We start from the raw sequence: 25,246 nt of genomic DNA on the forward strand, positions 1-25,246 counted from the left end.
CTCATAAATACATTCATAAATAAAATACTCATATATAATATAAATATAATATACTCTTAAATAAAAATACTTATAAATACAACTCCTGAATATACATCTTTAAGTGCAGCAACTCCTATCCCAGTAAGGCACTGTAGTACTATTTAAAAACTCCTCACACTGACAAAAGAGATATTTTTGACTTTTTTGGTGAGATCTGCAAGAATTCTCTTTCTACCTTTTCATCTTCAAGTGCAAGAAATGTAATTTACCACTTACATTCCCATTTTGTAATTTTTTCTGCAGTAGTTGGGGTCGTATTTGGTAATATTTGCTGTTGGGCAAGCTAAATATCAAAGGAATGTACATCAATCATATTGTAAGTGAGAGGGAATTCATATTTTCCATTTCCGTGCTGCTGAAGCCTCAGAATGGCTCTGAATTTGCCAGCAATTAGCTGGGTTATTTTGCCCCTGTTTTGACACATTGTACATGATTTTGATTTAAAAGAACTCAGGTTTGAAGATGTGTTTGCACAGTTGAATTAATGTCCCTGGAAGGGGTTGCTTTGCTACTGGAATTGTTATTTAGGAGGGTTCTAATGGCCCGAAAGTGGGAGGTGGCAGGGTAAGAGAAGCACAGTGAGGGCATGAAAAACAAATTAATGCTGTAAAAATAAAATTTGTTCAGTCACAAGGCGCCGAGTTTGGGAACAAAGCAAAGGGGGGATTTTAATAAACACGGGAAGAGCAGGAGGAGGTTGAGACAAGAGTCATGGAAAAACGACTTCACGGAGAGGTGCTCCTGGGGGATAGAATATTCCATTTTATTTCATAATCAGAAGGTTGACAAAGAAAATATATTTTTTTGAAAAGGAGTAAAGCAGGGAAAATAACAGCTCCATCAAAACTCATGTACCTCAGGATGATCTGGGAAGGAGACAGACATGGGAAATAAATAAATAAATAGATAGATAGATAAATAAACCCGGAATGATTAGAAGAGGAAAGTTTGATGTTACCCACAGCAAAGAATAACTCTGTATTGTACATCAGCTGAAAAGTTGGGGTTGCAGCTTTTAGAGGTGCAGACATCCAGCAGGTCATTCCCTCAGGGAAGATGCTGATGGTGGTTGTGACTTCCCAGAGGAAACACTCCAAGGATCACCTCATGAGCAGCAGGAATAATCCACACCGTGATAAAATCACTCCCAGCCAACTTGTGCAACCAGGCCTTTCCAGGATTATGAGGCAATGCCAGGACATTAGTTCACCCTGGATGCTGCAATCGTGGAATTCCATGGAATTCCAGGAGCACAGCCACCACCTTGTTTCTCCGGAACCCACAGGATGTGGGCTATGCCCACGGATAAAAGCAAATCCACAGCGGAATTCTCCACAGAAATGGGTGCCAGAGATCTCATCCATGAACCCAAACTAAATGAAATAAGCCTCAAAAAGGGAGCTGGTGAAATCTTGAGTCACTGTGGCATGAGGGAAGGATGGAAAATTGATTTCCTCGGGGGCTGAGGCAGCAGCAGGAGGGAGGAGGGAAAAGGGCTGTGCAGTGGGGTAGGAAATGAGTGTTGCAGACAGAAAGGGGAGGCTGAAGCAATGACTGCTGAGACTCATCTGTCAAGGATTTTATCACCACATCCATCTGTTTGGGTTTGGAGAGGAATTTAGGATAATACTGCAAAGCAGATGAATGAGTGGGGTCAGGTTTTGTGGGACCGGAGGTGACTGTACGACCAAGGACACATTCCACCACCACCCAGTGTCCAGGGGGATAAGACAATATTTGGGTTTCCAAAGAATATCCCTGTATTCTGTTGCAAAATCTGACACATCGCACAAAATGAGGGGTGGGAGAATCTGGGGATGAGATTCCAGGAGGCCAGCCCAGGACATGGCAGGGGAGAGGTTTGTCCTAAACTGTGAATATCCTTTTAAATGAGTGTTGCAGACAGAAAGGGGAGCCTGCAGCAATGACTGCTGAGATCCACTTGTAGAGGATTTTATCACCAGGTCCATCTATTTGGGTTTGGAGAGGAATTTAGGATAATACTGCAAAGCAGATGAATGAGTGGGGTCAGGTTTTGTGGGACCGGAGGTGACTGTACAATCAAGGACACATTCCACCACCACCCAGTGTCCAGGGGGATAATATTTGGATTTCCAAAGCATATCCCTGTATTCCATTATGAAATTTGACACACCACACAAAATGAGGGGTGGGAGAACCTGGGGATGGGATTCCAGGAGGCCAGCCCAGGACATGGCACAGGCAGAGGTTTGTCCTGACCTTTTCCATATCCAGGGCATTGGTCTGCAGTTCTCCACAGGTGCCCTCTGTCCAGCTGGGATCCCTGTCCCATGGTGGGCACAGCTCTGGGTCCTTCTGAAGAGGAAAGCAGGTCTTAGCCTGTTTTTTGGGAAGGAGCTGCTGGCAGTGCCATAATTCCACATCCCAGGGTGTTGGAAGGTGTCAGACTCCAGGAATCCGGAGCAAACACTGGGAGACAGAGCCTGCAGAGGTAGCTCCTGGTTCTTCAGGGCTTGTCCCTTTTCCCTGCCCTCCAGGACCTGCCCCAGGCTCTTTGTGTGCTTTCCACAGCTGCATCTGTGCAGTTGGACCCCACAATCCTGAAGGTCTCTTCCAGCCTGGGTGATCCTGGATTGCTGCAGCCACTGGACATGCCAGTTCAATGCCTTCCAGCTTTTCCATAGTTTAGTTCCACCCTGGGGCTAATAATAAATTCCTTTTTTAGTGCATCTACCAGGAACATCGATCAGAAACAGCACATCAGGAGCAGAGAGCAGGACACATTTAATGATGCTTTGTAAGGCCAGTTTTCCCAAAGAATCCGTGGACCTGGCCAGATTTTCCCAATTATTTGTGCCCAAATTCATGGGAGTGTTTTGCTTCTGAAAACTCACCACCTGCCCACGCACAGCTTAAGGTAGGAAAGTCATTTTTAAACTCTATGTTGTTCTGAGATGGACAAATAAATGGGTTTTTAGGTGAAATAGGTGAAAATTAATGGGATATTCAAAATGTATATGCTGGGACTGCCCTTTGGAGATTTATTTAATGGAAAATCTCTTCATTCACACCCTTAAATGAGATGCTTGGAATTAGATAATGATCTATTTGTTGTATGCCAGTGAATTATGATAAATATAGGAGATTAAAACCCTTATAAATGCTTAGTTACTTTATAACTTCAATTATAATATTTATATAATTTATGATTATATATTTCTAGATAGTATTTTATATTTATATAATGTTTTCTATTAAAATAGAAAAGCAAGTGTTTACTTTGGAGGCAAACTGTTTGAACAGAAAGTCTTTTTACAAGGATTGTCTCCATGAGTTTGAATGGTCAGCAGTGATTCCACTCTGACCTTGCTTTCACCAATGTGAAAAGAGTTAATATATAATGTTTATTAAAACTATTATGGTGTAGATGTTTTATATACACCTGCCAGATACCAATATTTTTAATTTTCTCTACAAATACAGTACATTATATATATAGAGAGATGCATGATGTTTCAAATAAATAAATAAATAATATAAATATATCAATTAATTAACCAAACAATATAATACATATATTATAAAAGTACATAATCTCTAAAACTACTGAAAAAACTCACGTCTATGGCCCTAAAGGACTAAATTCTGCACATCTGACCCTTTACATACATTAATTTTATATTAATATTAATAAAATCTTATTAATGATAGGTTTTTATTAATAATATGTTTTATATTAATATTTTCCCCAACACCCTCCCCCCACCAAAGTTGCTGCAGTTGGCTCTGCAGTGGATGGAGCTGCAACTTGTTTTTTCTTTTCAGGAGTTTCCTGGCAATCTTTGGAGCCTGTTTGTCTTGGCACCCCCCTGCCACATTACCCAGTCCTCAGCCTCACATCTAAAAACCCTGTTTACGACATTTTGTGCTTTTGGGATATATTTCTGTCGTTTCAAAATGTGATTTAAAGTGTCTCATCCCTGAGACACTTGCTAACTTTCTATCTGTTATATCTGTATTTTTAAAATTTTGGTTGGTCCAACTCTTTTATTTAGAGTAACTCTCACTATAGGGCTTCAAATATTTCAACTTGGCAAATGGTCAGAATTTTTATAAGTGAATCCATTCTTCTCTCCCAACATCTGCTCTCAATATTCCCAAATGTTTTTGGTTTGTTCTCCTTTCACATGGAGGGGTTTGTTTGCTTTTTTTTTTGAACTCAAGCACCGCTACACAGAGAGGTTGGGGCTTGCCTCATTGATGCTGCTGATAAAAATGGGCACTGATTTCAAGAAAAATCAGATTTTCAGGCAAAGGAGGGGAGGTTGAAACATATTTATTTATTTATAAGGCAAAATAGTCTCTGAAAGATTAATTTACCACTGGGACAACAAACGCTCAGATCATTGGCCAAGGAGTTCTCACGTTATCAAATTCTTCTCAAATTGCATCACCTGAAGCTTATGGAGGACAGAAAAACTGGGAAATTTCATTAGAAATTCCTTCTGGCTACAACAAATCTGTGAAAAATGTAGAAATCCTGGTTTGTAAGTTAACAAGGAGAGAGTTTTTCATGAGTCCAAACCATAAATGTAAGAATTTCATCAACTCTTTCCCAAAAAACACCATCTCTGTGTCACTTTTTGGCTTTCACTGGAGCAGAGGCATCCAAGGAAAGAGATATTGGAAAAACAGGTGAATGCCTTCAGGTTAGACCTGCCAATTCCCACTGGCTGCTTTCATTTTGGATGCATTTCCCCCCTTAGACCATCTTCTTGTCCATGTAATATTTTAAAATATTTTAAAATCCCAACTTGTTGGTTTTGTGGAGAATTTCACCAGGGGCAAAAGTCAAACCAGGAGTTCACAGAAACCAAAATATCCCATGGAAAATAAGTGAGTCACCTCTGTGTTGTCATGGTGGAGCCTTTTGTTGGATGGAGTACACCTGGGAAAACAACAGGGAGAGGATCAGGAATAGTCCAGAGTCTAGAAAATATGATCTGCAGGAAAGATGGAAAGAACATGATAATTTTTAAAGAGAGACCTAAAGATACAATAAGAGTTGTAACATGATTTTTCTGCTACAAGAAGGCACTAAAGAACCTGTTACTTTGCTGAAGAAAAAAAGAAGAAACAAGCCAAGAATTAAAGAAAGAGTTGAGGAAGAGTTAAGGAAAGAATTAAGGAAGAGTTAAGGAAAGAGTTAAGGAAGAGTTAAGGAAAGAACTAAGAAAGAGTTAAGGAAAGCTTCCCTTCCCCTTCAATTTATATAAGATTTGTCTGGTACACATTTAAATGTGGAAAACTTGGAAGAAAGCTAAAGAATGTCAGCTGAGTGTCTCCAAGTGCCTGTGGACAGCTGGGGAATATCTTGGTGCCGAGAGGTTCTGCCGGGATTTGCAGGTGAGAACTTTCCTGCTCGCTGGAGGGGCAGAAGTGCAGCTCTGGGGGTGTCACTTCACTGGCACTGCAAAATACTCCCCATGCCCAGTTACTCCTCCCTCTGAAACATTTACTGAACCCTGCAGAGCTTTTGGTAGAATCCCAGGATCACAGAGGCTGGAAAAGCCCTCCCAGCCCATGGATCCCCCCCTGTCCCCCAGCCCAGAGCACTGAGTGCCACGGCCAGGCCTTCCTGGGACACCTCCAGGGCTGGGCACTCCAAACCTCCCTGGGCAGCCCCTGCCAAGGCCTCACCACCCTTTCCATGAGAAAATTCCTTCTGATGTCCAACCTGAGCCTCCCCTGGCACAGCCTGAGGCCGTTCCCTCTCCTGCTGTCCCTTGTTCCCTGGGAGCAGAGCCCGACCCCCCCCCGGCTCCCCCCTCCTGTCAGAGATTTGTTACTGTCTGACAAAGATGTTTATTCATTTGAGGGACTATTCCCAGTGTGACACCTGAATCCTGGCTCCAAGACTGGATGATCTCTCCTGCTGCCTTACATCCTCAGTTATTCCCTGATTCTGTGACCCATGAGCCACTGTATATCCTTGGAATTCTTGACAGCTAGTCTTGTTCCTCCAGGGAGGTACAAGGGCACCTGGATGTTCCTCCAGGTACCAAGTGACAGGATGAGAGGAAACAGCCTCAAGTTGTGCCAGGGGAGGTTTAGACTGGACATGAGGAAAAATTTCTTCATGGAAAAGATTGTCAAGCTTTGGAACAAGCTGCCCAGGGAAGGGGATGGTCGAGTCCCCATCCCTGGGAGTGTTAAAAGCTGTGTGGATGTGGCACTTGAGGACATGGTTGGTGGAGACCATGGTGGTGGTGCTGTTTTGACAGTTGGGCTTGATGATCTTCAAGGTCTTTTCCAACCTTAATTCCATGATTCTGTGTTCACTCAAACCTCAGACCTTGCATAAATCAAGAGCTGCTCTCAAGCACTCTTTGCTTCTTTATGCCCTTTATTTATTAAGTTGCTTTTTCCAGCTGAGGCCTTTCCCCATTAACGCTTAACTTCAGTAATGAGTAATTTTTATTCATTATTGCACGAGTGTCTTTCCTAATGATTTCAGTGTGTCAGTCTGTGACAAACCATCTCCATGGTTTGCACTCCTTGCTCTTACAAATTAGTCACTGTTCCCACATTCCTGTGATCTTGTGCACTGGAACCCACCTACCAAGGACAGAACAATTCCTGTGGCGTGGACATTTGGCTCTGATAGATCATTGATATCAGCTCACACTGCAATACCATCCAGAGGAATTCTCATGGAGTGGCACAGAGAAAAGGGGTCCTGTGCAAGGAAAGACATCACATCACACTTCTTTCTCTCCACCTGAACCAGGAATTTATCTTTCCAGATTGCCAGTGAATTATATTACTGTTGAGTTTTCCCTTTCCCTTGGTTTCCATCCCTTCCCTCCTGCCTCTTTTATTGTTTTCAGGTTCCCAGAAGATGCCATGACTGTGTCCCAAATCCAAACCAGCAAAGACTAAGTGCCAGTCTCCTTCAGCCAGCGAGAAATGAATGTTCCAGAGTAACACACTCAGCAACACCCCAAAAGTTTATGCTGCCACCTTCACAACTCATATCCCAGGTAACCTCAGGTACTTGTCTTGGGGATTAATGTTTAGAAAGCAACAGGCTTCTACCAAAATATTTTCACAGAATAAAGTTTAATTAGGTGTCATTCAAAAACCTCAGACTCTTCTCTATTAGGCATTAACTCAGGAGGAATTTCTCCCTGGAAAGGGTGGTCAGGCACTGGAAGGGGCTGCCCAGGGAGGTTTGGAGTCCCCATCCTGGAGTTGTCCAAGGAAGGCCTGGCCATGGCACTCAGTGCTCTGGGCTGGGATGCAATATGGGGATCAGGCACAGGTTGGACTTGGTCCTGGAGGTCTTTTCCAACCTCAGCGATCCTGGGATTCTCTAAAGCAGGAAACAAGTACAAATGAAGCACCAACCCTCAAAGGTGGAAAGAAGAAGCAGAGCAGGGCTCCCACCTCACTGTGATGAGACAAGGCTGTGGGGAGCTTCCCTGTTTTGCTGCCAGGGGAGCTGTAAAGGGGGTGGGACCATCAGTGTGGGAGAGGCTGTGAACAAACTGGCAGCCCCTGGGTCAGTCCCTGGATCAATCCCTGGACCAGTCCCTGCCCCAGCATCCTCTGTGAGGTTGGACCAGTGACCCCACTGTGGCCTCACTCTAAGCCTGGAGTGATGAAGAATCTTCCTCACCACAAGTCATCTGTGTTAAAACATTTTTGAGCAGGCCCAGCCACCTCCACCCTTCCCTTCCCACCTCTTGTAGCTCAATTGTTGGTGTGACCATTGTCATGTCTCTGTCCGTAGCTCCTGACTCAGAAGTTACTGATGTTATCACAACTGCAGAGTTTTCCAAGAGCTGCTCAGGAGTGTGGAGCACCAGCTCCTTTTCCATGCTCTCATCTTTCCCCCCTTTCCTCTCTCCCAGTCATCCACGAGGAGCAGCTGCAGGATTCACTTCCAGCCAGAAGGGAAGACAAGCAGACAGCTGTCACGCCGTGATTCAGCCTTTAAACTGTGGGTTGGAGGGGAAGTTTTGAGCTTTATTTCCCACTTTGCAGAACAAAGAGCATCTGTTTCTGACACTTGCAGTTTTGTGCTGATCTGGGAGGTTGATTTGCAGTGACAGATTCCGTGTGGGGAAGCCGAATTCAAACAGTCAGTGTAAAATCTTCTCCCAACGTTTTCCCAATGGTTAGGTGAAATTAAATCCAAATTATTTACAGAGGGGCAGAATGTTTAAAGGAGAATGAGAGAGAGTGTGATGTCTCAGGTCTTGTAAGTGGTGTGACTGGAAGCATAGATGGACTGGCTCTGAGTTTTATTTTGTGGAATCTGAAGGCAGCCAGTGCTGAAGAATGAACAGCCTTTGGCTTGGAGAGCGTCCGTGTGTGCTGCAGTAGTGAGGGATAGAATGGATTCTTGGACAGGCTGGGAATGGAGAGAGCCAAAAGTGAGTCACATGGGCGACTGCAGACACCACATTTAATTGTGTAAGAACTGCAGCAGCACAATTGGAGCAGCCTCACTGACCTCACAGCTCAACGTGCTATTTAAGGTCTGGCTCCCAGATGTTCCAGGAGCACGGAGCCAGAGCCGACCCGGAGCGTTTGACCAGGGAATATTTACAGCCTGAGCCTTCCCGGGAGATGATTGCACTGATTCTCTTCTCTGCCCTGCTGTGGGACGAGGCTGGAGCGTGGGGCTTCAAGGATGGAGTGCTGCACAACTCCATTTGGTTAGGTAAGGAATAACTTCATTCCTGGGAATGTTTTGCTGCAGAGCCACCGTGTTTGTCCAACAGCAGCACAAAGCTGAGCTGTGCATTAATATCAGCAAAATCCTGCATTGCAACTCATTAAACCATTTTATCTGAGTAGTGAATGTAAGTTTTTACACATTTGCTATTTTACTCCTCCTCTGAAATGCCAGAAAAGCTAATGATGGAATATTTATCCAAATGTGTTTTCCTGCAGCGTGAGGTGAAAACTGCACTAAATAACAGTTGCTTGTAATGAAGGAAAAAGGGTCTGAAAAGAAACATTTGCCAAAGGAATGAATTGCTTTCTGCATGAACATACTTCACATGCCTGGGGTCCTGCATATGAAACTAAATGGTCTGGAAATAATAGTGATAATATTTCCTAGGTTTCTAGAAGAGCACAGAAATGCCTGTGTTTTGGCCATTGGTTTGCTCACATCATTTAACAGGGCACAGAAGATTTCCAAAGGGCGAGAGAAAAAATGCTGTGGGAAGAGTTTCTTGTCCCTCAAGTGGGTTTAAATAGCTCTGAGATTCTTTTACAGATCTTTAAAATTATCCAGTGCAACAGGCAAACATAGAGTCGAGTCACATAAAGGATGCCAAAATAAAGGCATGCACTGAGCGCTCTGTTTTATTGAAAAATGCTTACAAATCCTTTCTCCTCTACAGCATGTTGTGTGATTCTTTAAGGATTTTAGGGAATCCCTGTGTTTCTGTTGTGCTCAGCTGTCCCAGGAGGGAGCAGGACCACGTTCTGTCAGCTGGTGCAGCAACCACGTGGCTCCAGCCCCTCTCAGAGGACCATGTAAACCACCAGGAACACAAATGAGGCACAGAAATTATCTATATTGCTTTCCATTTGACTGCACATTTTTAATGGCTCCTCTCTCCTCCCGACCTTGGGACATTCCTCCTGTGTCCCAGAGCTGGGGGGGGGGGGAGCTCCAAGGAAGAACAGCTTAGCAGCTTCAGGTTCCACCTCGAGTGGCTGCTGTTCAAAAATAGGATGACAAAGGAGAGGTTTGTGTGGGAAACAAGCAGAGTTGTTATTCCTGGCTGGAATAACAACAAGGAGACACAGGAGATGAGTAGGGCTGAGGGTTTGTTAAGCCTTGATGGCCAAGGCAGAGAAGTTGAGTGTCAGGTGATGATGATGATGATGATGACTCTTCCCCCTGATGATGGGGAAGAGTCTCACACACATCCCACTTTTACTCACGGACAGGAAATGGGTCCTGGGTGTTTTATTTGCAAGTATTGATGTATCCACAGGTACTACAACCAGCCAGGTCATAGCTTTAGGGACTGCTACAGCATAAATGCAAATATGGGATAACAGTGATCAATCACTTCAGCAGTCAAATGGAAGAAAAAAACATTTCAGCTTCTTTAAAATGGAGCAGCTGAGTGTTGATTGGAAGGCACAGCAAAATTCTGGTTTGCTGCACCTTGAAGCATTTACCATGAGAGTGAGTAAAAATAAACCAGGAGGGGAAAACTGATGACTTGTTCTAAATAAAACCAAACTAGAAATGCACTATCCAGTGTAACTACAGCAATAATATTATGGAAATGAAGCTCAAATTGAATTACCAATGGAATTCAGTGACACTGTATGGAAATAAAAAAAAAATTGGCAAAATCACAGACAGTCAATTCAGGCTTCTGAGTATTTAAAAAAAAACAAAAAGGTTAACTTGAATAGTAAAACAAGTCACCCCAATCTCACCTTCACTGTGCATTTAAGCAGGACCCCTCCTTGAATAAAACATCTGAGCTTTGCTTATCTCCTCTTCTGATAAAGCATCAAATTGAAAATGTAGGGAGATTTCCATCTTACCTTTTTTTTTTCCCCAGCAAATCAGAAGCACAGCTATAAAATCTCGAATTACTGGCAGCCTGGAAACGCTCGTGTCTTACCTTTTTTCTGGTTATAAACATCTCTTGTTTCTCAGTCAGTGTGTGCAGTGCAGTCCTGCTGCAGCTGCCTCCACCACCTCCCTGGGAATGGGTTCCTTGTGGGAATGGAATGTTGATGTGGCTCATTTTCCACACAAGCAGGTTATAACCAAAGGTTTGTTGTCAGCTGATGGGAGGGTTGGGACAGTCCTGCCCGAATTTTCTCATCCCCTTATTCCAGTGCCAGTTCGTGGTGCCACAGGGTAGGTTTTCCAGGACTCTGTGCTCAGGATTCCATCCCCATTCCCACTCCACGTGTCAGGGTGGTTTAGGGGCTTTTCCTGCCCTATTTAGTGGAGTTCTCTGAGTTTGACCATGTGCGTTTTCAGAGGTCCATGCCAAGTGCTCTACATGGCCACCCTCTGCTTAAAAGCTAAATATTCCTTTTTATTTAGCGTTTAGTGCTTGTTCCCTGCATATTGTGGGGACTTCAGGAGCCCGGATTTCGTGCTGTCTGTGTTTGTGCAGAAGAGTTTGGCTGCATTTCCCCACCTCCTGCTGCTGTGGATGAGGAGGGGGTCCCTGTCCTTGCAGGACCCTGCTGTCCCTGGGCTCCAAGGAGAGATTTTAGGAAATGTGAGCTGGAAGAAACGTGTGAGACCCACGGCCCTTTGGCAGTGGTGGGCACGTGCTTGTGCTAGCAAATACAAATTCCCTGCAGGTTTGTCTGCATGGCCATGATCTCACCTCCATAAAGAGCAATTCCTGCCTGCCTGTGAATACCTTATATAAATTTATACATCCAGAGACACAAATGTGTCAATGACTGGTTAATAATTCCAGTGCTTTACCTGGGTCTGTGTTTCATGAAGCACTTTATCTGTCTGCACAGCCCCTGATGTAATTAAGAGGGAGGGGGGGAAAGCTGCCAGTGGAAGATCCAATAAGTTAATTAGGATACAACGTTAGGGAATGCTTTAAACTGTGACACACCGAGCCAGCAGCAAATCCCAAAGCTTGGGGGAGTCCATGTGTGTGGTCTGGTTTTTCAAAGGCCACTTTTGCCACGTTACAAAGGAATAACAGAGAGGGAGCTGGAGATTGCTCCTTGCAGGGTGACAACACCCACCAGGGTATTGCAGGAAGATTCAGTGGTGCTGCTCTTGGTTCCAGCCCTTGCAGACCCTGAGGAGAGCAGAACTTTCCAGCAATATTCTGAAAAATATGATGCCTGTCCATAGTGACATTTCAGCAACAAGTGGCAGGAAATACCTCTGGAGGGATCAAATTTGAAAACAATATCACTGGGTGAAAAAGCCAACTGAAAATGGGAAGTTTTTACTGGCAGCTCTGGGAGTGACGAGTCCAAGCAGTGGAGAATCCCCCCAGATCCCTGGTGGTACATCCAGGGACAGGATGGGACTGACAAAGGTGGCAGCCAGAGGACTGGGGGCTTTCACCAGCAAAGACCAGTGGCAATGAGCCTGAAGACATCTCTTGTTTTGGCTCATTTTGCAAAGATGACTGACCTCAGAATTCAGGTGCTCTTTGAGTGGTGAAGGTGGGGCAGCTCAGTGAGTCCCAAGGAATACAGCCTGTATTTTCCAGTTCATCTCCCAGTTCCCTTCCCTGGGAGCTCAGTGATCAATAATGTGGATTCCAGGTTGCCCCAGATTTCCCACTGCTGCATTCTGAATCCAACACAACCCTGCCCACAGCAGCAGTGAGCTGATTGATCAGGACTTACCACGAGCTTAGACATGACAGCCTGTTGAGGGAATGAAAAGCAATACTTCCGAGGAATAAATCCTTAATTAAAATGTGTCATTTTAATATAACACACCATCATTCACAGCTGGGAGTTGTTATGGCTCTTCTTTGCAATTCAACTGGCTTCTTCAGGAGGGTTTTTCCATGGAGGATCTGTTATCCCGTGCCCATGCCACCGATATTCCCAGTGATGTTCCGGAAGGCGGCTCTGTTTCTTCTGAGGCTGTTGTCAGCAATATAATTTATTTCTCTGGGCACAAGGCCAGTGACAGCAGGTCCAAAAACCACCCTGGCCAACGTCATTCCGTGTCTATTAAGGGATCTCACCATTAACCACAACTCAGTGGTGACCAGGGCTTTTTAAAAACTACCCTAACCCAGCCAAAACCACTGACTCCAAGTATGTCCCTAAAAAAAAGACATCCTCCTTTTCCCATGGTACCAATAACTACTGTAAAAATGCTCCCTGTTTTCCATCTTTTTTTCAGTGATAGCTCCAAACGGCCACATCTCCCAGATTATCCTAAATATGAGAGAGACCTAAACAGAACCACCGTTCAGATTAGATATGCACGTTGGTTCCGAGACAGATTTCCACACATATGGCACCAGACAAGTGCAACATGAAGAGATTATAAAACTTGTGGCAGCGCTGGCAGTTTCTAGGTTTCCCTGGAAAGCTGCTTTTTATCATATTTGCAACGGCAGAGAAAAAAATACGAAGGAAATGTATGAATTTTGTGTGCAGCAGAAATGTCAGCCAGCGATTGTTCTGGTCCTGCCCTCGGTGACACACGCTCAGATATTTTTACTTCGCATTTTTCTCCCCTTTCATTCCCGCCTCTCCCCGATCCAAGTAGCTCTGATTTAACTTCTCTGGAGACTCGAAACAAAGCTCTGATTCATCTTCCAAAGGCGCTTCAAGTGGCAGCCAGAGGGATGCTGTGATAGCGATCCAGAAGGAGCTTCCCCGGGGTCAGGCGGGATACAGAGCCCCGGGGATGCTGACAGCCGGCGTTCCCATAACGACTGCCCTCGGAGTCATCCCAGGGGAGTCCTGCCCAGCCTTTTGCTGACCTGCTGTTGTTCAAAAATTCTCCAAGCTCTGTTGTTAAAAACTTCTCCCAAACAAACCCAACCTTTGGGTTTCTCAAAAAGCTTTGGGTCGGGAGGGACGTGTTTTCCCGGCGCTTCCCGAGCGGCACAGCTGCCAGCGGGACGCTCGGTTCCTCTTCCCGCCTGGAAGGAGAGGTGGAGCCCAGCGTTGAGGTCTCGCTGCTGGAGGTGGGAGGGCTGAGGTCTGACCCTGAATCCATGTCCTGCCTCGTTCCCACAGAGCGGGCGGCCGGGGTGTACCACCGGGAATCCCGCTCCGGGAAGTACCAGCTCACCTACGCCGAGGCCAAGGCCGTGTGCGAGTACGAGGGGGGACACCTGGCCACGTACCAGCAGCTGGAGGCGGCCCGGAAAATAGGTATGGAAAAATCAGGGAAAAATCACGGCACTTGGCTTTTCACAGCCCTCATTCAGCGTTGTCGGCTGTGTATTGCCGTGTCTGTCGTGAACTCGGGGACTGAGAGACATGGAAATCCCTGGATTTTTGCTCAAGTTGCTTCCGATTTCCCACCTTGGTAACTGGAGTGTGACTGGTGCCAGGGCCTCACCACCCTCACAGCCAACAATTCCTCCCCGGTATCCCATCTAAATCAACCCTCCTTCACTTAAAGCCATTCCCTGTGTCCTGTCCCTCCATCCCTTGTCCCCAGTCCCTCTCCAGCTCTCCTGGAGCCCCTTTAGGCCCTGGAAGGGGCTCTCAGCTCTCCCTGGAGCCTTCTCTTCTCCAGGGGAACCCCCCCAGCTCTCCCAGCCTGGCTCCAGAGCAGAGGGGCTCCAGCCCTTGGAGCATCCCCATGGCCTCGAGGGAACCATTCCAACAGGTCAATCTCTTGTTTTCATCAAGATTTTTATTCCAGCCATATTTGCTCTGGGACAAAGTGAGTTGTGTGTGCTTGGAGTGAAAAGTGGAGCTGAGTGAGGGCTCTACTGTATTTCTAGTTGATTCCTAATAAGAAATTATCCATTCATTCAGAGCACTGGGAAAACAATGGAAAATATCCTCCACTCCAGAGATTTTCTTGCTCTGCTGTTGATTCAGAACTGGCTCTCAGCACCAGGACCCATGTGAAAGGGGGACTTTTGTCTCTCTGAGCAGCTCAGAGCCCTAAGATGCCACAAAAATGTCCCATTTCCTCTCAGTGCAAACATTGGATTGGTCTCTACCAACCAGGGAACAACGTTGCATTCTTTGCCTATTGGTGTTAAGTTCTCAGCCCCAAAATGCATTAACAGGATCTTTTTTGTTTGGCAAGAAATGCTTGAGGCATTTCATGTATTTAAATTTCAATGGCAAGTGTTTTAAATTGACACTGCAGGGCTTTAGCTGTATTTTGTATGTACTGTTTTATTCATGCTCAGAAATTAAGGCTGTGGACTCCTGAGATCTGATTGAGTAGATTTGTGAGACTTCAAAAGGGAAACAAAGCACACTCTTAGAGAACTCATCCAATGTATAATTTGATTACAAGTGGTCACAGAGCACTTCAGACTGACTACTTGGGGAACTGTGCAGTCCATCTGTGTTTGATTTTTGTCCTGAAATGATGCCCCAGTAATCACATTGTGGTGAACACAATGCAATTTTATACTCTGTGTTTAAAATTATCCTCTCAAAGTCCTGCTCTTTCCTGCAGCTCAATTTCTACCAGGCCAATTACACCCAGGCCATTGAGTCATCAGCTTGAGTAAGACTTAGTTGAGTGAAAAGCAATGTCCCTGGCCTGGGATTGATTGATCCCATCCATGTGGCATTTCCTCCCTGCTGCAGGTTTCCACGTGTGTGCTGCTGGCTGGATGGCCAAGGGCAGGGTTGGTTATCCCATCGTAAAAGCCGGAGCCAACTGTGGCTTTGGAAGGACTGGAATTGTTGACTACGGGATTCGCCTCAACCGGAGCGAGAGATGGGACGCCTACTGCTACAACCCCAACGGTGAGTCCAGAGCAGCCCCCTGGGCACCGTCCTGCTGGGACAAGGGTGCACACTGAACCTCCCATGTCATTGGAACAATCTGAGGTGTTTCACATGGGAACCATTTTCCAGGTATTTCGCCTGTGAACAAGTTAAATTTGGTGTTAATCCACATTCCTTCTTTTTTGTGTCAGAGATAGGAAAAGTTCTGAAAACGAATGTCAAGTCCGGGTCTGGCGTCTTAGGAACTTCTCTTAGGAAGGAATTCTTGGCTGGGAGGGTGGGAAGGGCCTGGCACAGGTTGCCCAGAGAAGCTGTGGCTGCCCCAACCCTGGAAGGGTCCAAGGCCAGGTTGGAGCAACCTGGGCTAGTGGAAGGTGTGGGGTTTGGAACTGGACGGGCTTTTAGGTCCCTTCCAACCCAAACCATTCTGTGATCCCATGATTCTCTGACTGAAACCTTGATGGGTCCAGATCCCAGCAGTGCCTTGTGTATGTGTCTGTAACTAGCTGGAGAAAAATGAATCTCCAAAGCAGATCAGGAGACATGACAAACGTGAGCGGCAGAACCTCACCCCAGGAGGTGACTCAAATTTCGACATGGCCACTGTTACAGATTAGCTTGGTATCACTTCACTGAGCAAGGAAGGTGGAAAAAATAGGCAGCAAGAAGGAAAGCAGAGCTTAACCTGACTGTCCCCCTGCTCACAGTGTCCTGCCATGCCTGGCAGAGCCAGAGCTGGAGTTGTCCATGACGTCTGCACAGCTGTGCACATTTTGTTTGTGCTCACAGGCTTGTTTACGTCCATCAAATAGCTCTGTGGGGTGGGGGCCATTCCCAGATGTTCCACATCCAAAGAGAGACTCCTGCACTCAGAATTACAGCATGTGAGCCCGACTTTCTCTTTGTCAGCCTCTCCTCTGGGCCAGGAGGGAGTTACTATCCAAACACTGTTTGGTCAGAGGACAAAAGGAAACCAGAGCTGCCAACACGGCAGAGCTTCAGCCTCTCACATTGAAAGGATTTCTGTTCATGCTCTGCAGAGCCTGGTGGGGCTGTTTGGAGGAGGAGGAGGAGGAGGTGAGGAGCCAGGGGAACAAAGACAAAACTCTGATTGAACTGAGCCTGTGCTCTGCTCCAGGATGCTGAAGATGTCACCTGATGAGGAACTTGTGGAATTCTTTGGTGTTTGAAATGCACATCTCACCCAGCAGTGATCATAGAATCACAGAATTCCAGAGTGGTTTGGGTTGAAGGGACCTTAAAGATCATCCAGTCCCACCCCCTGCCATGGGCAGGGACACCTCCCACCAGCCCAGGTTGCTCCAAATCCAACCTGGCCTTGGACACTCCCAGGAATCCAGGGGCAGCCACAGCTTCTCTGGGCAACTTGAGCCAGGGCCTCCCCACCCTCACAGCCAGCAATTCCTTCCCAATATCCCAAGCCATTCCCTGTGTCCTGTCCCTCCATGCCTTGTCCCCAGTCCCTCTCCAGCTCTCCTGGAGCCCCTTTAGGCCCTGCCAGGGGCTCTCAGCTCTCCCTGGAGCCTTCTCTTGTTCAGCTGAACCCCCCCAGCTCTCCCAGCCTGGCTCCAGAGCAGAGGGGCTCCAACCCTGGAGCATCTCCGTGGCCTCCTCTGGACTTGCTCCAGCAGCTCCAGTCCTTCTTGTGTTGCAGCCCCAGAGCTGGACACGCTATTCCAGCTACTGGAGCATGAATCAAACTGGAACAAGTGTTTTCATCCCAAAGGGAGTGAAGAGCTGCAGGAACAACAGGAGTACACCCCCATGTATGTGACCACCAGCCTTCAGAAGGCTTTTTGTAGAAATCTCTTTGAAGAGGTCTTTGAAGAAGAAAGGCTGACACTGAGAGTCAGGGGGACTTGCAAATCCACCTATAAAGCTTGAAGAAGCCAGAAATCCCAAATGCCTTTGACACAAAACACACAGCCCTGGCCCCAAGTCCACGGAAGTCAATGAAAGCTTTTCCTCTGAATTCAGTGCTCACATCTTGCTTCCAAAATACCTTCTCCCAAAAGCTGGGAATGACTGACATTCACCGAGTGCTTGAACATAGGAGAAGTTCTATCACTGCTCCTGTGGGATTTTTTAATGGATCTGCCCAAAGATTCAAACCATAGCCACAGTCAGAAGGAATACTTAAACCCTGACGTTCTTATTTCTCTCTTAGGAAAGGAGTGTGGTGGAGTGTTCACAGATTCCAGGCATGTTTTTAAGTCACCAGGGTACCCAAATGAGTATGAAAACGAGCAGATTTGCTACTGGCACATCAGAGTCAAGTATGGGCAGAGGATCCACCTGCAGTTCCTGGAGTTTGACGTGGAAGACGACGTCGCTTGTATGGCGGATTTCTTGGAAGTCTATGACAGCTACGATGATGTCAATGGCTTTGTGGGCAGGTAAAGCAAATCCAGCCTTAATATGCAAATAAATGATTAAATTTGCCCCCCAGAACTTTAGGAGGACACTGTATCCCTTATCCAATTAGCACTGCTGGGATGTCCGTAATTCCTGCAGCAATAGGACCTGATTTATCCTTCCTTTACTTTAATCTTCCCAATTTACTTTAATATTATTAACACATGCCTGTTAAGAGTTTCAGGGAAGGCAGCTTTGCCCTCTTTTTGCTTTGCTAAATGAGACAAAAGAAAGCTGCAAGGCTTTTTAGTCAGCTGCTTATCCTGATTCTCCAGTATTTCACAGGAAGGACTCTCAGGAATCTCAAACAGCATTTTGTGTTTGCTTTAATCGAAAGGAGGGAGGTGAGGTGTTAGCAAAACTATATTTAATTTGCTATTTGCTACAGAAGTGAAGTATTAGCTAATATCAGAACAAGTGCTATATATCATCTCTCTTATTAGGTTTAGTTCCTTCTTTGCTTAATTCTCACTTTCTTCAATGTCATATTTTTACTTAACCTTTATAAGTCATATTTTGGTGTGAAACATCTCGATTTTCCAGTACAGGGACTGTACAAAACAAACAAAAACCAAACCATAAAAAGTGATAGAAGGCACTTCCCAATTCCTGCCACTTTTCACATCCTCCCTACAGATCATACATAGCAAAGCAAGGATATTCTGTGTGTTTTGCTTTTACAGATAATTTTAAATGGTTTTTTTCTGACAATATCCTTCCTTTCTTATCCTTGGGCTGCTGCTCTTCTACTTAATGCCTTGTTAAATTGCTTTTTTTCTTGCCTTGCATTATTTACTTCCTGAGCATATTGAGAGCTACTTCCTGCATTTTTCCCTCCTCTAAACCTTACTGTGGGGTAATGTTTAAAAATTCTTTAGGTAGTAGATTTACCATAAAATTGCACACACCGAAGACTTAAAACCTATTTATCCCCTTATTCTCTAAGGAAAGAACAGCCTGAGAGCCCCAGCTCAGAGCAGGTTCTGTGCCACAATTCCTGTATCCTTTAACCATGAATATTCCTATCTTTTTCCAGGTTTTGTGGAGATGAGTTGCCAGATGACATCATCAGCACAGGTAATTTATTTCTGGTAAAAAACCCCTCCACAGTTCTTTCTAGAGCCAGTGGATTGCTGTGAAAATCTCAGAATTTCAGCAACCAAGAGCACTTCAAAAGCAAAAATAAACCCCTGAAATATCACATTTTTATGCCAGCCGAAATGTAACCTTTGTTTTTCTTTTTCCTTGTCCCAGGCAATGTGATGACCTTGAAGTTTTTGACAGATGCCTCGGTCACTGCTGGTGGGTTTCAGATCAGATACACTACCATGGACACGCCTTCCAAGGCAGGTGATGGAAGGAATGCAACATCCCAAGGAAAAACAAACTACTTATCTGGAAAATTTGGTGTCATGTGAGCAGAGGAACCAGATACACACCTTAAGAACCCTGTCTTAGAATGAACCCAATGCAGATATCTGTGTCTTCAGATAAGACATTTTGCTCATCTCTTCCTGACTTTTTATTTTCGGCTTTTCTACGAGTTTTGTTAATAAACTACACTAGGAAATAAATTATAAAATACACTTACATGAATAATACAAAACTATTTTTAGGATACAAGTACTGTAAAAATCTGTTACCATAGATTTTAAAATTATTTTTGTATATAAACTGCTCCTTCCCCTCATTTCTTGTCCTGTTTGATCAAAGTTTTTGTGTGACTGTTTCAACTATTTTAAAATTTAATAGGCTGTTCTCTCCTTATTTTTCTTGATTTCTACATATTTATTTTTTAGACTGTTGCTTTGGTTTTTTTTCCTGTTCTCCACACATAACTATTCATTTAATTAACCGATTTTCTTGAACTCTAAGGGCCTTTAGAATAAGCTTATTTTTAAGACACATAAATTCCTTTTATGGACACTGTTGAGATGTTGGATATTGTTTACACGGGTTTAAGACTGTTCTGTTTTAAATTGATGAACTTAAATAATTCTCTACATGTTTTTAACTTCAGTCTGAAGCAGCATTAAAGCTACCTCTGTTTTAATCCCGTCCTGAGTTTGCAATGAATTATTTTTATTTCTTTAGAACTTTTCAGACTTTGGCACATTTGCTTGATTTAAAGCAGTAAATAAGTTTTAAGGGTTTCTCTATTTCTCTGAGTGTTTTCTTGGCCCCAAAGTTAATGTCCACTGAGAATCTTCCCGGGAATTGCATTTTGTTTGGAGTGTTGTGAATCCCTCTGAAAACAGTTTCCACAAGGAGGATCTTGAGCTAATCAAACCTGTCTTTGCTTTATTTATCTTAGCGCTCAGTTCTTTTAATTGATTTAATTTTTGAGCTTTTATTGCTGTAATTTCACTGGGAATATGATCCTGCTGCTTGGCTGTACTGGAGGACAGTGTTGCAGCTTCTCTCCTGGTTATTTCCAACACTTTATTCCTGTTCCATCGGGAAACAAGTTCAGCGTCCCTACATTTATGGGATGTAGCTGTACCTAAAATCTGCTTTTTAATCCTGCCACCTTGTGTTCACAGACATACAATGCCATTCCAGTTCTCCAAGGTAGTGCTTGCAAATGAGGAATAGAATAAGGAAAAGCATAAAGAGAATGGTTAACATTTTATTTATGACCTGGGGTAATTTTTTACGGTTTGGGGTTTGTTGTTCTTCCTTTAACTGCGAAGCAACAGATCTTGAATTGATATGGATCAGATCCAGGGGTGTACAGGGAATACCTGCCTGTCTGGAGACCCTCATGGAGCCGGAGCTGGGGGCAGGATTTTGGGAAGAGACTTTTTCCAGGACAGTCACTCCTGCCGGGCATCGCCAGTGCAGGTGACTGAGGAAGATTCAGCCAGAGTGCTCAGGTCTGTCTCTATCCCCGAAAAACAGGGATTCTCCACACTTTGGATTCGCTGCCAGTCCTGGTATTTCCTATTCCACCCCCAGTCACCCCTGCAGCCCGCAGGCGTCACCTCCATCCCAGCGGGCAGGACATCCTGTGCTCAGGGAATTTCGGGTGATGCCGGCAGGTTTTTATGGAGCTGGAGCCCGGCTGGAAGGTTAATTTCCAGTCATTAAAATTAATGATTTGACCTCATCGGTGTCTGCAGCTTCTTCATGAGGGGCGGGCGGGGGGCAGCACTGTGTGACAGGGACAGCACCCAGGGAAGGGCTGGAGCTGTGCCAGGGCAGGGTCAGGTTGGATCTCAGGCAAAGGTTCTTCCCCCAGAGGCTGGTTGGGCACTGACCAGGCTCCCCAGGGCAGTGGGCACGGCCCCAAGGCTGCCAGAGCTCCAGGAGGGTTTGGACAACGCTCTGAAGGACAGGGTGGGATTGCTGGGGTGTCCTGGGCAGGACTGCGGCCGGACTGGATGATCCCTGCGGACGCATCCCATGATCCCACAATCCCACGATGTGAGGGGTGGCGGGGCGGCGGCCGGGGCGGCGGCCGGAGCGGCGACGGGAGCGGCGGCCGGGGCAGACCCAGCGCCCTCAGCGCTGAGGAGACCCCGCCCCTCGCTCCGCCCCGCCCCTCCCGCAGCGCCCCCGCCAATCAGCGGCGAGGGGCGGGGCCGCCGCGGCGCGCGGGAACGGCTCCGCTGCGCTCCCATTGGCCGGGGCCCGCGCCCGCCGCCGGGCCCGCGCGCTCCGCCATCTTAGCGCGGGAGGTGCGCGGGGCGGAGGGGCCGCCAGCGCCGCCACCATGAGCGCCCCGGCCACCGCTCACACTGACCCCGCCGCCGGCCCAAACCTCGCCCCGCTGCTGCACACCCTGCAGGACCCCGCCGCCCCGCCGGGAGAGCTCACGGACGCGCACCTCACCATCGTCAGGTGGGCACGGGGGGCACGCGCACGCTGCCTGAGGGGGCCGGCCGGGCAAGGGCTGGGAGAGGGAGCCCCGGGAGGGCCGCGGCAGGGCCTGCCCCGGCGGGGCTGAGGGAGGCAGGGCCAGGGACGCGCCTGCCCCGGCTGGGCTGAGGGAGGAAGGGCTGGGAGCGGCGGGGCCGCGGGGGGAGACCGCGGGAGACCCGCGGGCCTGGGGGTGGAGAGAGGGAGGGAAGGAGAGGAGGGACAGGAAGGAAGGGAAGGATGGATGGATGGATGTCTCCTTCCTTCGAGGGAAGGAGGAAAAGAAAGGAGCAAAGGAAGGATTGAAGGAAGGAAAGAGAAGGAAAGGAGGATGGAGAAAGGGGAGGAAGGGAGGATGGAGGAAGGAAGGAGTTCGCCTTTACAGGCTCTGAGCATCCCAGAGCCTCCCTTCCCTGTCGCACTTCCTGGGGAATCTGCAAAGGTGGGCGAAGGAGTATTGGGAAATAATAACTTTATTTTTTTTAAATGAAAGAAAAGGCCTGCATTTCAGCTTTACGATTGGAGAGGTGAAGTTTTTATTGCGTTTCTCGGGTTTTGGAATGATCGTGCCTTGGTTTAATTGCGTTTCTTTCTGAAAGGTGCTTCTTCACCTGCATCTTTCCCATTTTATCATGTGCAAAGGCACCATCTCCTTCCATCAGTGTCTCCCGTGGGTTCCTGCCTTACGGTTCTGTAGTGACTTTTAAAGCTGTAATTACTCACGTTTTTTTACAAGTTTCTAGTAACAACTGACAGAAAAAAAAAGTCCCGACTTAATACATAAATCCCATCAGGTTTCTCAGGTTGTCCTCAGGATGACTGAACTTAATTACAGCTTTCCTGTATGGATGTTCTTCACAGATGTGCAGAATCATCCTTGTTTGTTGTCAAGCCAGGATGGGGTTGGGAGCCTGAATTCTGGAGCTGGTTATGAGGAATGTGCTTTTAAAGCTCATAGATTTCTGTTAAATGTAACTTTTCAGCAGTCATTTTAAGTTTGGGTGTTAACTTCTAATGTTTTTATAGAAGTTGACCAAAAAATTCAAATCCTTGGTGTTTTTTTGTAATGCTCTTTAAGCACTAAATGGGTCATTAATCACTTCATTTTTTTCCTTTGTACTATAACACAATATTTTACTGCTGGGTCCTGTTGTGACTGATATTTTTGCTCTTTAGCTAGTCCAGTGTTGTGTTTATTTCCTTCAAAGAAAATATCCTGGCTAATGCGTCTCAGAAATTGAAAGTTATGACAGTTGTGTTTGTAAATATTGTTTGTTTTGTAAATATTGTTTTGTTTTCCCTTCTGCTCCTGAAAGTCGCCTGAGTGGTGAAGGAGGCAAAGTATTCACTGCAGATGTCAGAAAACACTTTCCTCAGCTCTGCAAAGTGTTTAAGGTATTTTTATTTTTAATTCTGTTCTCTACACTTGAGTGAACAATAAAATCAGGGTCTTGGATGTGCTCAGGCAGCATCACAGGGACAAATCTAATCTTCCAGCCAGAACAGATACAGTGTGTTGTGGCTGCCTCTAGAAACACTTCAGAATTCCAAATATGCAGTAAATTTCAGGGTTTTTTTAAAGAATGATGTGAAGACTGTTCTTAGCCATTTTTTCTCCCCTGTTTTAGATGTTTAAAAACAATTGGAGAGTCAAGTGATAGAACATAACATCCATAACCAAAGTAAAGGACTTGGCATGTTTAGAATTTACTTCAGGAAAGATGTCTAAACACAGAGAGCAAAAATGTCTTCAGCACCTCAAATTTGCCTCTTGATTTGGAGTTTATGCAGTCAGGAAGGGATTCCTACAGGGGTGCATTTCCCACCAAGTGTTTGCTTGTGACAGCTCTCCACAAGTGCTGCTGTTCAGACAATTAAGACAATATTTCTCAGCTACTTCTGTAACCTGAGACTTTGTGGTTTCCTGTTCTTTTTCCAGGCACACATTTCTAGTCCAAACTCTGAGCTCAGTAATGCAGCATTGCAGGCCTTGGGATTCTGCACTTTTAATTCAGCTAATACAGCTGAATTGTCTGGTAAGCAAACAAACCTGTGTGTATAAATATGTACAATGGAGCTCTTTCTTTGTCTGTCTTGGCATTTATTTCAGCTTTGACCAGGTTTGCAGTTCCCAAGTGGTGCAGTGGCTTTGTCTCTAACATGAGCAGTGTGAGCTGTTCACTAATTCCATCTTGTACACAAGGAAGGGGGTATTTTTTCATGTTCTTAACACTGATTCTGTTTTATTAACTTCTAATTTCATTAAGTGCTTTAGTAGCAATTAGATTCTGTAAATACTTTTGTGGAGTTAGCAATCAAAAATGGAAATGAAAAAGAAATTTTGTGAAATAAGTAATCAAAAGTCCAGGTGGAAAAAGAGTGAAGAACCTATTTGTGTAGAATTTGGGTGTGCATAGCAGTGCTCTTCCATGTTGTCCACTCTTACCTGGTAATTCCTGGTTGTTAAATCATGCAGTGGTTTGAGTCTGAAGAGACCATTAAAGGTCATCTAGTCCAGCCCCAAATATTGGGCTGGTGGGTTTTTCAACTGAAACTAATCCAGAGCAATCCAAAATCTTATGACCTGCATTCCCAGAAAGTGCTAAATCCCCTTCACCAAAGGTTTTGCTGCTGAGAACTCGAGGCTTTGCATCCAGGTAAAAAAAGCACAGGGTTTTGGGAACAGGGGAGAGCTGATGGCTGGGTTGGCTGGTCCTTGGGAGTCCCTGTTACACATTCCAGGTGTTGGGTGTTGGTCCACTTGGAATAACACAGTTGGAAGCTGCTCAGTGTCACCTGGGTGGTGGTGGAAGAGGGTTGTTTTCCGTGGACACACAAGGAATTTGTGCTGTGCTGTGGCTGTTGTGTGGTGCCTCCGTGGTGTTGGGAGTCTGTGGTGCTGCTTAAATGCAAAGAGCAAATTGTGTGCAGTCAATCATTGTCTTTTTCCTTGTCCTGAGAAGTGTTAAATGCCCTTGGACAAATGTTCTGGAATGACCTTTGCTAGAGAGAAACTCAACCTGAGGCAAGACTGAACTGAACCATCTGTGTGGGTGTGCAGAGGGGGTGTTTCTCCTGTGGCTGCCATTCTGTTGGAAATGGATTCTTTTGGTTCTCCTACTCAATTTTTCAGTGTGTCCTGCTTTCCTGTTATCCAAAATTTACTCGGGTTTCCTCTGAGAATGAGACATCTGTGATAGTGTCTGTGTGGTCCCTTTCTTTTCCCCCATAACTTGCTTTTTTTTTAAAACTTTTTTTAACCAGCTGATAAATTACAGTTAATTTTGTTAGGGAACGTCAGGCTCCAGAAATAATGAACTCCTGAGAACAATGGAAAGTTAGGAATGAGGACAAACAGCTTATGTACTTCTGGGTGTACTTCTGATTGAGAAAAGGAGTGTATTTGCCCTTAAGTTTCTCTGATTTTGAGATCATTTGCCCACAGAGCCCAAATTTGTAATAAATCAGACTTCAT

The 25,246-nt window shown here is 45.6% G+C and overlaps 2 protein-coding genes across 4 annotated transcripts in view; both read left to right on the forward strand.

Moving 5' to 3' along the window:
- The first annotated feature begins 2,761 nt into the window (after nucleotides 1-2,761).
- Nucleotides 2,762-19,659, forward strand: TNFAIP6 (TNF alpha induced protein 6). 2 transcript variants are annotated; one of them, XM_051810205.1, is made up of 8 exons: nucleotides 2,762-2,941; nucleotides 6,915-7,067; nucleotides 7,820-8,755; nucleotides 13,783-13,920; nucleotides 15,331-15,492; nucleotides 17,663-17,891; nucleotides 18,947-18,987; nucleotides 19,165-19,659. In XM_051810205.1, the coding sequence occupies exons 3-8, from the start codon at nucleotides 8,584-8,586 to the stop codon at nucleotides 19,326-19,328; spliced, it is 906 nt and encodes a 301-aa protein (XP_051666165.1). In that variant the 5' UTR covers nucleotides 2,762-2,941; nucleotides 6,915-7,067; nucleotides 7,820-8,583; the 3' UTR covers nucleotides 19,329-19,659. The 2 variants fall into 2 exon arrangements, with proteins under 2 accessions (XP_051666165.1, XP_051666164.1); XM_051810204.1 differs by lacking the exon at nucleotides 2,762-2,941 and adding an exon at nucleotides 4,062-5,430.
- A 1,413-nt stretch (nucleotides 19,660-21,072) lies between these two features.
- Nucleotides 21,073-25,246, forward strand: part of RIF1 (replication timing regulatory factor 1) — a 30,656-nt gene continuing 26,482 nt past the window's right edge. For both annotated transcript variants that reach the window (XM_051810149.1, XM_051810150.1), the window contains exons 1-3: nucleotides 21,073-21,753; nucleotides 23,088-23,166; nucleotides 23,711-23,807. In XM_051810149.1, coding sequence (XP_051666109.1) covers nucleotides 21,626-21,753; nucleotides 23,088-23,166; nucleotides 23,711-23,807 — 304 coding nt within the window. In that variant the 5' untranslated portion in view covers nucleotides 21,073-21,625. The remainder of the gene's footprint in view (nucleotides 21,754-23,087; nucleotides 23,167-23,710; nucleotides 23,808-25,246) is intronic.

Source organism: Manacus candei, unplaced genomic scaffold (genome assembly GCF_025592945.1).
Source record: "Manacus candei isolate 608988 ecotype Guabito, Panama unplaced genomic scaffold, ASM2559294v1 h1tg000077l, whole genome shotgun sequence".
Classification (NCBI taxonomy): Eukaryota; Metazoa; Chordata; class Aves; order Passeriformes; family Pipridae; genus Manacus; species Manacus candei.